This window comes from Capra hircus, chromosome 9 (assembly GCF_001704415.2).
Source record: "Capra hircus breed San Clemente chromosome 9, ASM170441v1, whole genome shotgun sequence".
Lineage (NCBI taxonomy): Eukaryota > Metazoa > Chordata > Mammalia > Artiodactyla > Bovidae > Capra > Capra hircus.
This window is the reverse complement of record NC_030816.1, coordinates 82,498,533-82,512,097: the sequence shown is the minus strand read 5'-3', so window position 1 is coordinate 82,512,097 and position 13,565 is coordinate 82,498,533. Positions and strand designations below refer to the sequence as shown.

The window sequence follows — 13,565 nt, the reverse complement described above, 5'->3', positions numbered from 1 at the left end:
AATGCTGGGCTGGATGAATCACAAGCTGGAATCAAAATTCACAGGAGAAATATCAACAACCTCAGATATGCAAATGGTAACACACTAATGGCAGAAAGCCAAGAGAAACTAAAGAGCCTCTTGGTGAGGGTGAAAGAGAGTGACTCTCTTAAAACTCTTAAAACTCAACATTCAAAAACCTAAGATCATGACATTCAGTCTCATCACTTCATGGCAAATAGATGGTGGGAAAATGGAAACAGTAATAGATTTTATTTTCCTGGGCTCCAAAATCACCCAGCAGATGGTGGCTGCAACCACGAAATTAAAAGACGCTTGCTCCTTGGAAGAAAAGCTATGACAAACCTAGACAGCATATTAAAAACCAGAGACATCACTTTGTCAACAAAGGTCCATCTAGTCAAAGCTATGGTTTTTCCAGTAATCATGTATGGATGTGAGAGCTGGACCATAAAGAAAGCTGAACGCCAAAGAATTGCTGTGATGAAGACTCTTGAGAGTCCCTTGGACTACAAGGACATCAAACCAGTCCATCCTAAAGGAAATCCACCCTGAAATATTCACTGGAAGGACTGATGCTCAAGCTCCAATACTTTGGCCACCTGATGTGAAGAGCCGACTCATTGGAAAAGCCCCTGATGCTGGGAAAGATTGAAGGCAGGAGGAGAAGGGGATGACAGAGGATGAGATGGTTGGATGACATCACCGACTTGATGGACATGAGTTTGAGCAAGCTCTAGGAGTTGGTGATGGACAGGGAGGCCTGGCTTCCTGTGGTCCACGGGATGGCAAAGAGTCGGCCACGACTGAGTGGCTGAACAACAACTACAGGAGAGGAAGGATGAGTTTCCAAGGGCCTTGGGGAAATGGGGGGAAGGATGTGGGAGGCGTTCTAGAGCCCAGATTCTCTCTCAGATACTGCAGGGATGAAAACCATCCAGATAAAAAGCCTTGCTGGCTGAGAGCACCTTGAAATCTTTAATAAAAGGACACATTCATTTGTTTCACGAGGCATAAAGAGAATGGCAGCAGGAAATTTACTGCACTGAAATGACACTTGAGGGATGATCATTCTTTTCAACTTGCATGAAACAGCCTGGGGCAGAGAGATTAGAGGCCTAGGCTGCAGTTTGAAGGCGCTGAATAAAATCTCTTCTCTGCACATCCCAGGTCTGAAACCGCCGAGAAAAACCCCCAGAGCTTGCTTGCTGATAAAGCCACATTGGGAAATGTGGTTGAGCTTTGGGAGTGCACGAACATTCTAAACCAAACCACGGGGTGCTGTTCCAGGTCGTCTCTCCCAGCACATTTTGCAGCCGAGGTGATGAGCAGCTGGTGGGGTCCGCAGTCCCAAGGCTGTGGAGGCATCGCTAGTCTAGATGCAAAACACACTCGTCCGGCAAGGAAAGGTCAGACGCTGGAAGCCCCCAGTTCTTGCTGAGTTAGTGTGCAGGAGGGTGGAAGGGAGGGCGGCGCTGGGGGGCAAGCCCAGGACTGCACGGGGCAGTGCACATGGAGGCCCGCGGGGAGGACAAGCCTCGACCCCTCGTTCAAGGTGTGTCCACTACAAACCCGGGGACCTCTTATTCCAGCTTCCCTTAGGTGTATGACCTTGCACTCTCAGCTGTGACAGTTCCCAGCATGGAAAGCATGACCCCTGAGAACGCACTTAGTCTGTGTTCAGGATGAAAAGGTTGTGTGGCAGGGCCTGGGGCCAGCCTGTGTGTTTTCTGCCACATTCACACACACATACACACACACGGAGCAGCTCCAGCCAGCAGCGTGGCCCCAGTGCAGGAGCACACCCACAGTGGCAGCATCGGGGAGCTAAATGGGGTGTCGCTGCCCACGTTGAGCTCTTGTGAACACAGACAATAAAGCCGGCCTGTAGAGGGGAGAAGGCGCACGCCCAGCCTGCAGGCGGGTTTTGTCTGGCTTGCAAAATGTTTTGAAAAAAAAAACTGCAAATATTTAAAAATTGGGAAATTTCATATGAAAATCAGGATTTCAAGCTTTAGTTAAAGTTGGACAAGTGGCGGGACAGGGCCCACACTCCCACGTGGGAAGTCATCAGCAGAAGCAGGGGCAGCCGGCCCACCATGCCTCTGCAGGGACCGCCTTCCTCCAGCCCAGCCCCCTGCAATGCCAGCCTTGTATCTAGGGTGTACTCTGAAGTGACGTGTCCACAGGCCTGGCTAATGGCGGAGTTGGCATCAGCTCAGATCGTACAGCTGTCTTTGGGCTCTGCCACCCAGCCATCTAGGCATTCCGGAATCAAATTGTTGCGGGGGGGGGGGCGGTGTCACTTGAGGACCCAGTCTGAGGAAGTGGTTTGGAATTTCACATTGTCCAAGGGACGCTGCCAAGTTCATAGAAATTCATGGAGAATCTGGTAAACTCCAAACAGCTGAAGGCCAAGTTTAATTAAGTGTAAACTTTGGGGGCTTGTTTCATCTGTTTTGCTCCCCCTATAGCTAATCATCTGACAAGGGGTAGGAGCTCGGTAAATATTTGTCAAATGAAGAATGTGGTCCGTGTTTCAGCCTAAAGCATTGCTCAAGATGTGATACAGCTGAGTTCATTGTGGAGTGAGTCCCTCCGCCATTCAGTGAGGTCAGCCGGGTCAGGTAACATCTATCACTTGCTACAGCATTTGTTTGCCTTGTTGGCATACAGCTTTATTATGTTTTTTAAGTTCCAGTTCTCCAGGGTACATGTCAGATCTTTAGGATTCAGACCTTTAATGCTCAGTGGGATATAAGAGTCCCTATGGAGAACGTAGAGGACACCACCCTAATGGCAAAAAGTGAAGACAGTGAAAGAGGAGAGTGAAAAGCTGGCTTAAAACTCAACATTCAAAACACTAAGATCATAGCATATGGTCCCATTACTTCATGACAAATAGATGAGGAAAAAGTGGAAAGAGTGTCAAATTTTATATTCTTGGGCTTCAAAACCAGCACAGACAGTGACTGCAGCCACGAAATTCAAAGATGCTCGCTCCTTGGAAGAAAAGCTATGACAAACCTAGATAGCATATTTAAAAGCAGAGATATCACTTCTTTGCTGACAAAGGTCTATCAAAGCTGTGGTTTTTCCCGTAGTCTTGTATGGATGTGAGAGTTGGACCGTAAAGAAGGCTGAGCACCAAAGAATCCCCTTGGACTGCAAGGAGATCAAACCAGTCCATCCTAAAGGAAATCAACCCTGAATATTCACTGGAAGGACTGATGCTGAAGCTGAAGCTCCAATACTTAGGCCACCTGATGCAAAGAACTGACTCATTGGAAAAGACCCTGATGATGGGAAAGACTGAAGGCAGGAGAAGGGGATGACAGAGGATGAGATGGTTGGATGGCATCACCAACTCGATGGACATGAGTTTGAGTAAGCTCCAGGAGTTGGTGATGGACAGGGAAGCCTGGAATGCTGCAGTTCAGTTTGTGGGGTTGCAAAGAGTCAGACACAACTGAGTGACTGGACTGAACTGAAACTTTAAGAGAACCCTTGAAAGTTTATAAACAGATGGATTCTTTTTTTTTTATGTGTTTTTTCTCCTGTCATCTGGATTTCAGTGGTGTTTTGGACAACTGACATCTAGGTTAATAAGCCATTTCCATGGTTGGCAATCCAGCAGACGGTGTGGTATGTTGGAAGGAAAACTAGTCTGAGTAATGTAACCTGGCTTTTGTACTAACTAGCAGTGTTCATTCTTTCATTTATTTATTGAACAACTATTAGGTGCTAGTCTTAGCTGCTGAGGGTACAGCAACGAACAAGACAGCCAGGAGCTTCGATTTTTGTGCTGGAGACAGGAAAAAAAAAAAAAAAGACACAAACAAGCGAGTCTACAGCAGAGAATGCCAAGTGCTCTCGACACAGTAGATCAGGTAAAGTGGCAGGGAGTGATCCCAGGGCCAGCACTCCACATGGGGAGCTGGCAGTGCTGTCAGAGGAAGGGGTGTTTGGGCAAAACACTGGAACACTAGGAAAGGCCAGGCTGGCAGAGCACATTCCAGGCAGAGGGAACCTCAAGGAAGAGAACCCTGCGGTGGGCAGCTGAGGGAAATCAAGGATGGGGAGGGAGGGACACAGAGCTGGAGAAGCAAGAAGGGGCCAGACCACCCAGGGACAAGGAAGACAAGAAAGGACAAGGAAGGGGTCTGCATTTTACTGTGAAATCCACTGCGGTAGAGAGACTCAATCTGATATATTCTTAAATGGGGCCGTTGGATCAGAAGCACAGGGGATGGAGTAGGGTCAAGGCAAAGAGAGGAATTCAACCTGACCTCTAGCTTCAGGGCCAACAGGAAGGTTGGAAGGATGGTAGTTTTCAAAAAATCCAGATTACTGGAAACACGAAGTACACAACTGTTGCTTGGAGGAGAGGTTGGGGCTAGAGATGCATTTAAGCCTTGGAGCAGCTGAGATAACCTGGGGAGAGAGGGTCCATAGATAAGGGGCAAGGAATGAACTTTGATTCACCTGAGCTCCGGGATATGCCTGCAGAGATTGGGGGAGGAGTAACAGAGAGGAGAGCCAGCCTGGCGGGGTGGGGGAGGAGGGGGAACGGGGGGGGGGGGGGGGTGGCGAGGAGCAAACAAGAACCCCAAGAGGAGAATGTTCCCTGGGCGTGCTCCACGTATCCAAGTCTGCTTGGAGAGGCGTAAGATCAGACAGAGCAGTCTGGCCCGCTGATTTGGCAAGATGCCATCCCTGGGCTGTCTTGACAAGAGAAGCTTGGGTACAGGAGTGTAGGCAGTTGAGCCTCTGTGGGGCTCTTTCCTCTGTTAAACGTGGGTATCCGCGTAGATGATGTTCAAGGTCCTCCCTGTCTACTGCCTCATCTTACAACATGGCTGGAAACTTTTTTTTTTTTAAACTCCTAAATTAATCAGATATAAGAAAAAGAGCAATAAAATAAGCTATGACATGTGGGATTTTATTAGTCAAACAAGTGCTGTCATTAGTACTTTTACATAAAGACTACTAAGGTTATTTATGCAAGGTTTTAAGTAAGCCAAAGAAACAAAACAGAACACCTCGTGGCCAGAATTATTAGCAGACTCAAATTGCATAAACAGTGCCTCCTAGATTACCGTGCCAAGAGTCTTCTAGATTACTGTCCTGTGTGTGTGTACTAGGTGTTCAGTCATGTCCAGCTCTTTGCGACCCCATGGACTGTAACTGGCCAGACTCCTCTGTCCATGGAATTCTCCAGGCAAGAAGACTGGAGTGGGTTGCCACACCCTCCTCCAGGGGATCTTCCCGACCCAGGGATTGAATCCCAGCCTCCTGCCTTGGAGGCAGATTCTTTACCAAAACGATCTCTAGGCACAAGGCAGGGTGACCACCTTGCAGGCCATACTTACTCCTTCTTATGCTCTTTCACCTACCGTCCTGAATTTTCACCCAAGGTTATTGAGTCCTGCCAGATAACACAAATCCTTGTTTCACCAAGGGTAGTCTATTTCCCTGTTGCCTATTGACTGTTCTTTAGAAGTAACAGGCGCTAGAAACTGTCACGCTATTTGTGAGCTTGCTCTTGGTTGAGATTAGCCTGGCACCAGCATGGAGACAGGTTCCGAGGTGGCTGACGGGCAGTCTGTGACCAGGAGACGTGGATGTTCTGTGCAGACAGGTCTCTCTTTCTTGTCTGCGTCTAAAGCCTCTGAGAAAGTGAAAGTGAAGTCGCTCAGTTGTGTCCGACTCTTTGCGACCCCACGGACTGTAGCCTGCCATGGGATTTTCCAGGCAAGAGTGCTGGAGTGGATTGCCATTTCCTTCTCCAGGGGACCTTCCTGACCCAGGAATCAAACCTGAGTCTCCCGCACTGCAGGCAGATGCTTTTCCATGGGAGCCATCAGGGAGGCCCAAAAGCCTCTGAGAGGGCCGCCCTCACTCACTTTCCTGCCACCTTGCCTGAATAACTCTGAGCAATTTAGCAACAAACAGCCTTTCAGCTGGGCTCACATGTAGATGTATGATTTCCCTCCTCTGGCTGAAAAACCGAAACCCTGAAATGAGACGCAAGCTGTACCAGGTCAATAGCTAGTCTAAGGAGAGTAGGGAATGGTATCTAAGACTCCTGGCTTCAGGCTTTCTCACTTCCTTCCACGGTACTGATTATCATATGTGAACAAAAACCATGACTTACACACCAGGGGAATAACTTCACAAAAGAAGGGTGAAGGGTGAGGCAAGGTAAGTACCATTTGTCAAGTTCCTGCCACATCCTATGTCAGTGGTTCTCCAGTCTTTGAGTATATCAGGCTCACCTGGAGACTTGTTAAAGACAAGATCCCCGGGCTCACCTGAGACTTATTGCCCCATGTTTTCTGGAGGAGGTTCCATTAGTGAGTCTAATGCACACCATGGAGTTCAGTTTTGTGTGTAACTTGCAGGGATGAGGTGGGGGTGCAGTGGTTGGGAAGGGGCCTAGTTTCTAACATAGGTGAAATTAAGTTACCCTTGGAAAGTCCTTTTAAAGCATAAGATACAGTATAAGTGTTTTTGTGGGGAGATAAAAACCTGTACAGTAAGTAACATGTACTATAAGATTTAATGCTTCCAGTAATGTAAGACATAAGGAAAGTATATGCAAAATATGATGTGCTATTTTATTTTTAATAGTGGATTCAGTTTATTGATATAATTTTCCAATTTTTGCAGTGACCATTCTTTTTTTCAATCATTCCTTGTCTCTATACTTTTTTTTTAAAAATATAGTTGATTTACAATTTCAGTCTGAATTTGGCAATAAGGAGTTCATGATCTGAGCCACAGTCAGCTCCTGGTCTTGTTTTTGTTGACTGTGTAGAGCTTCTCCATCTTTGGCTGCAAAGAATATAATCAATCTGATTTTGGTGTTGACCATCTGATGATGTCCATGTGTAGAGTCTTCTCTTGTGTTGTTGGAAGAGGGTGTTTGCTATGACCAGTGCATTTTCTTGGCAAAACTCTATTAGTCTTTGCTCTGCTTCATTCCGCATTCGAAGGCCAAATTTGCCTGTTACTCCAGGTGTTTCTTGACTTCCTACTTTTGCATTCCAATCCCCTATAACGAAAAGGACATCTTTTTTGGGTGTTAGTTCTAAAAGGTCTTGTAGGTCTTCATAGAACCGTTCAACTTCAGCTTCTTCAGCGTTACTGCTTGGGTCATAGACTTGGATCACCGTGATATTGAATGGTTTGCCTTGGAAACAAACAGAGACCATTCTGTCGTTTTTGAGATTGCATCCACGTACTGCATTTTGGACTCTTTTGTTGACCATGATGGCTACTCCATTTCTTCTGAGGGATTCCTGCCCACAGTAGTAGATATAATGGTCATCTGAGTTAAATTCACCCATTCCAGTCCATTTTAGTTCGCTGAATGATTCCTAGAATGTCGACGTTCACTCTTGCCATCTCTTGTTTGACCACTTCCAATTTGCCTTGATTCATGGACCTGACATTCCAGGTTCCTATGCAATATTCCTCTTTACAGCATTGGACCTTGCTTCTATCACCAGTCACATCCACCACTGGGTATTGTTTTTGCTTTGGCTCCATCCCTTCATTCTTTCTGGAGTTATTTCTCCACTGATCTCCAGTAGCATATTGGGTACCTACTGACCTGAGGAGTTCCTCTTTCAGTATCCTATCATTTTGCTTTTTCATACTGTCCATGGGGTTCTCAAGGCAAGAATACTGAAGTGGTTTGCCATTCCCTTCTCCAGACCACATTCTGTCAGACCTCTCCACCATGGCCCGACCGTCTTGGGTTGCCCCGCGGGCATGGCTTAGTTTCATTGAGTCAGACGAAGCTGTGGTCCTAGTGTGATTAGATTGACTAGCTTTCTGTAAGTATGGTTTCAGTGTGTCTGCCCTCTGATGCCCTCTTGCAACACCTACCATCTTACTTGGGTTTCTCTTACCTTGGGCGTGGGGCATCTCTTCACGGCTACTCCAGCAAAGCACAGCCACTGCTCCTTACCTTGGATGAGGGGTATCTCCTCACCGCCACACTTCCTGAGCTTCATGTGGGATGGCTCCTCTAGGCCCTCCTGCGCCCAGGTAGCCACCACTCCTTGGTGATGGACAGGGAGGCCTGGCGTGCTGCGATTCATGGAGTCGCAAAGAGTCAGACACGACTGAGCAACTGAACTGAACTGAACTGATTTACAATATCACATTAGTTTCAGGTGTACAACACAGTGATTCAGTTAAGTATATATATATACTTTTCAGCTTCGTTTTCAGCTTCTTCTCCCTTATAGGCTATATAGTGGGTCCTTGTTAGTTGTCTACTTCATATATAACAGTGCATATATGTTAATCCTAACATATATGATTTACCCTGGTTTACCCCTCCCTTCACCTCCCTCTCCCCTTTGGTAACCATAAGTTTGTTTTCTATGTCTGTGAATGTCTCTATATTTTGGAATTTTTTTTTTCTTTTAGAGTTCACATACAAGCAATATGATATGATATTTATCTTTGGCTTAATTCACTTAGTATGATAATCTCTAGATCCATCCATATTGCTGCAAATGGCATCATTTCTCATTCTTTATATGGAATATTATTTAGTCATAAAAAGAACATATATATACATACACACACATACACACACACATACACACACACATATACACATACACACAAATACACACACACATATACCTACGCACATGCCACATGTCCTCTACCCATTCATCTGTCAGTGGACATTTACGTGGCTTCCATGTCTTGGCTATTGTGAATAGTGCTGCAGTGAATATTGGAATGAATGTATCTTTTCGAATGATAGTTTCTTCCGGATATATGCCCAGGAGTGGGATTGCTGGGTCATATGGTAGCTCTATTTTTAGTTGTTTTTTTTTTAAGGAACTTCCATACTGTTCCCCATAGTGGCTGTACCAATTTACATTCCCACCAACAGTGTAGGAGGGTTCCTTTTTCTCCACTCCCTCTCCAGCATTATTTGTAGATTTTTTTAATTGAAATATAGTTGATTTACAAAGTACTATTTTAACTTATGCCATAAAATTATACCTAGAAGTTGCCTTTGAGTTAGTTGAATGCTCACATTGTATGACTCAGGGACATAAGAACACTATGAAATAAACATTATCTCCAGCCTACAGACGGAGAGGTGGGAGCTCGGTCAGGTTAAGAGATTTGCCCAAAATGACCAGCTTGTGAGTTGGAACCAGGATTGACTTAGCTCTGTGTGCTTCTAAAACTTGTGATCTTTTTTCATTTTTACAACACTGCCACAGGTCAGTTCATTTCTTAGTATTCCCCTGAAGGGTAAAGTGTAGAAATGCTCCAGAAGGTATTAGGCTACTGCAATTTCAAACATCCAGTTAAAACAAAATACTGTAACCTGGGTGAGATAAAAAAAAAAATTAGAGGCATATCCTATCAGTATAGTTGGGGACCAAAAATGACTAAGGCTCCAGGCAGTGATAAGACTGGAGATAGAGCATGGGAGTAATGACATGTCCAACCTGAAGTTTTATCACTAGAAGGTTAAATACCTTTCAGTTACCTTACTAATGCAGTTCCCTTTACATTTTTACTTCTTAAAAGTTCCTTTTTCAGAGCAAACAGACCTGCCCAAATTGAGGACCAAATCTCAAAAAAGGCCTCCCTACTCACCTGGTTGTCTGAAATGCCCTGGACCTGCAGCTAGGGGTGGGGGTAGGGATCATAGGAGACAAGGGCTATCCCTAAAGCAGTCCATCCCAAAGAGAGGATAGGCATTAAGAGGCCAGGATGGTGCTAAACACTTTGCACACATTACCTCATTCAATTCCTACAACCCCATGAAGTGGGTCCTACTAGTATCTCTATCCTGCTGCTAAGTCGCTTCAGTCGTGTCCCACTCTGGGCGACCCCATAGACGGCAGCCCACCAGGCTCCCCCGTCCCTGGGATTCTCCAGGCAAGAACACCGGAGTGGGTTGCCATTTCCTTCTCCAATGCATGAAAGTGAAAAATGAAAGTGAAGTCGCTCAGTTGTGTCTGACTCTTCACAATCCCATGGACTGCAGCCTATCGGGCTCTTCCGCCCATGGGATTTTCCAGGCAGGAGTTCTGGAATGGGGTGCCATCACCTAAGAGACTCTTATCGTTTAGTGCTTGCCCAGAGTCACTAGTTGCTCTCTGTGCCAGGGCAGATTTGCACTCTTATTGTGTTTCAGGCACTGTTCTAGGCATCTTACATGTATCCACTCGTTGTTGTGCTAGTCACTCAGTGGTGTCCAACTCTTTGTGACCCCAAGTACTAGAGCCCACCAGGCTCCTTTGTCTATGAAATTCTCCAGGCCAGACTACTGGAGTGGGTTGCCATTCCCTTCTCCAGGGGATCTTCCTGACCCAGGGATGGAATGTGGGTCTCACCGTCTGAACCACTAGGGAAGTCCTTGACTCCTTAAATCCTCATAACAACTCTATGAAATAGGTGCCATAATTATGCCATTTTACAGATGTTAAAGTGTTAAATAACTTATTCAACTCAAATAGGGAGTTAGACCAGGAAAGGAATTCAGGAAAATTTCTGGCCTCAACCCTTAGCCTACATCACAATCACCTGGAGGGCTTTAAGATTCCGACTTTGGGCCCCAAGCGGAGAGTTTCTAATTCTGTAGGTTTTGGGAAGTACTTGTGAATTTCTATTTCTTCAAGTTCCCAGGTGATGCTGTTATTGCTAGTCTGGGAAGCAGGCTTTGAGTACCCGTGCTCTCGTTAGCTCTCTTAATCGCTGCGCAACAAATACCAATGGCCACCAAAGTCCGTGTCTGTGTTTAATTCCTTTTGAGAACCATTTGCAAAAACAAAATAAAAAAAAATAATTCCCAGAATTTCTAAGGAGATTTATTCTCTGTCCCCCTCCCCCCTCCCCCCATAAACTTTGAGTTAATCAGGTCAAATGAGGCCACAAGTGTGTCCTTTAGCCAAGAGCGCTGGGCTATGGAGCGCCTTTTAATACTTGTGCCCATCATCGCGGAATCCGAGGGAGGAGGCGGCCACGTGCGCGGGGAGACACAGCGGCCCAGGTCCCCGGTTCTCGAAAAATATCCCGTCTCGGCCCCGGGGGCGAGGACGACAAAATGACCTGACCACGGGGACGGCCGCACCCCGAGAGGCCCCGCTCCTCCGTGGTGGCAGCCTGCCGGCCCCTGCAGTCTTATTTACACGTCCCTCCTCTCCCTCAGTCCACCGCGGGACGACCTCGCACCTCTCCTCCACCCTCGGGAGCTGAGTCAAGGTCAGCAAAGTTCTCCGAAGGCGAGGGGAAGGACAGAGAAGCGTTGAGGGGAGGTCTTTCCGAGGGTGGGGGAGGCGGGGGGCGCCCCCTCCCGGGGTCCCCGCGGCCATCTTCCCCGCGAGCCGCACCTCGCGGGCCGGGCGGGGCGGTCAGGGGCGCGGCCCCGGGGCCCCGCCCCGCCCGGGACTCTCGGGAGCGCGGGCCGCGGGCGCACTGCTCGGACGCACGGATCGCTTGGAGCGCAGCCGTCCTCTGCAAGAGCCGCGGGTGAGCGGGGCGCGGCCCGGGTCGGCGGGAGCGGGGTTCGCGCCGCGCGCTCGGCGGAGGGGCCGGAACAGGACGACAGGTGTGGCGGCGCGGGCAGCCCGGCCGTGGGGGCGGTAGGCGCGGGAGCCCAAGACCGGCGGGACCCTGGCGCGGCCCACACACGCGGCAGGTGGAGCCGAGGCTGCCCGCGTGACCGCCGCGCGACCTCCCGCGTCCCAGCCCGGCCCCTCGGGCCCCTATTCCGGGGCGCCGGCGGAGCCCGGGCCGCGTGGACGCGCCCCCGGGCCCCGCGCCCGCGTCCGGGCGGGGACCATTTTCACAAAGTATTTCTCAAAGGGATGACGGTTGCGGTTTCAGCCCTGGGGTAAACGGTTGCTTCACAAAGTGAAACTCTCCGTCTTCTGGGATCCCGCGGGCTTCCGGGACGCCCCGAGGAGTTCCTCGGCGGACAGCCCCCCATTACCCCGGTTCCGGCCCGGCCCGGCCCCCTGCCGGCAGCCGAGACCCCTAGCCAGCAGCTGCCCCGCCCGGCCCCGCCCTTCCCCTCCTCTGTGCTCCCCGCCCCTGCCCTCCTCTGCCCTCCCCTCCGCCCGGGCTCCGCGCCCCGCCCCACCAGGCCACGCCCCTGGCCACACCCCTCCCCTGAGCTCCTCCCCCCGGCACCGCGCTCCCCGCCGCCCGGGCCCCGCCCCGTGGTGCCTGGCCCCGCCCCGGCCCCGCCCCGCCTCGGCGCTCCCGCCCCCCGGCGCCGCGCCCCCTGCCACCCCCTCGGCGCTGGGCCCGCCCGGCCCGTGGTAATTGCAGGTTGGGCGGTGACTCATCGTGGCGCCCGCCCGGCCGGTTCTTAAGCGGCAGCGCGGGGCGGGCGCCGATTCTCGGGGCGGCGGCAGCGGCGGGAGCTGTGGGATCGGTAGGAGGGCTGCTGGGCACGCTCACTGGGCTTCCTCCGCCTGCAGGTCGGGAAAGGGCGTTTCAGCTGCTGTTGGAGAGCGTGTTTCCAAGGAAGGCGAGGAAACCCGTCCGGAACCGAAAATGCCGAAACCGGTAAGTCCCCGGGTGTGTGTGGGCAGGGCGGGATGTGTTGAGCACGGTTTTCAAGCGGAGTTATCTGGGCAAGGTTTGGGGCTTTTTCGGGGTTTTTTGGGGGGCGGAGGGAAGAATAGAGTTCTTTTCTAGGCGGACGAGAGTGCAGGAGCAGGGAGGGGATCGTCTCCTTTCTTTCTCCCTCGTCATCCCTTAGTGGAACTCTTGGAGAAAACAACATTGCGATGCTTTTCTCTCTACGGTCCTTTTGTTTGCGAGCCCCCTCCGCCGCCGAGCCTTGGGGTTTAGGATCTTTGAGAAAAATCAGAATGCCTTTTAGGCGGCTTCGGACGGTGGAAAAGCCCTGTCCTAAGACAACCTGGAAGTTTCTTCCCTGAAGAGGAGCCTGAGTCGCAGGAGAGGCAGGTGGCTTCCCACGGCGCGCGCCCGCTGCCTTCCCGGGTCTGGGAGCAGGCTCGCCCCAACTCCTCCCCTGGCGCTCTCTTTTAAAGGGGGGGGTGGGGGGCACTCTCTCTGGGGGCAGCCTCGTTCCAGTTCATCCTACTGAAGCCGTGCTCTGTTAACCCGGGAATTTGCTGGTGGCAGCAGGATTCCTATCTCAGAGAGGGCTTTGGTAATGAACTTGAATTGCAGATGAAGGCAGGCAGCCCTGGAGTTTGATAAGCAGGCTCCTGGCGCACCTCCGAAACATCAGCTGACCCCCTAGCGCTGCTGCGCCCGCACCTCTTACCCCCAGTTTCCCCGAATCTGATTGGTGTCGCCTGAATCTCTCTCGGGTGGGATGGTGGCCAGCCTAGGCTTCATACGGCTTTCATTTAAGTTGGGCGAACAAGGCAGCTTTTTTGTGAGCAGCATTTCTTAGCAAGTGGTATCTGTTCTACCAGCTTGAACACAGGTGAACTGGTGACCAGATAATTGGGGAGGAGATAATTGAAGATTTTTGGAGTTTTGAATCCCAGTGGCGAGAATATCTGGATTCATTGAAAATTACAATA

The 13,565-nt window shown here is 49.9% G+C and overlaps 1 protein-coding gene across 1 annotated transcript in view; it reads left to right on the top strand.

Moving 5' to 3' along the window:
* Nucleotides 11,433-13,565, top strand: part of EZR (ezrin) — a 45,529-nt gene continuing 43,396 nt past the window's right edge. The window contains exons 1-2 of the mRNA XM_018053421.1: nucleotides 11,433-11,526; nucleotides 12,483-12,570. Of these exons, the coding sequence (XP_017908910.1) occupies nucleotides 12,559-12,570 (12 nt within the window). The 5' untranslated portion in view covers nucleotides 11,433-11,526; nucleotides 12,483-12,558. The remainder of the gene's footprint in view (nucleotides 11,527-12,482; nucleotides 12,571-13,565) is intronic.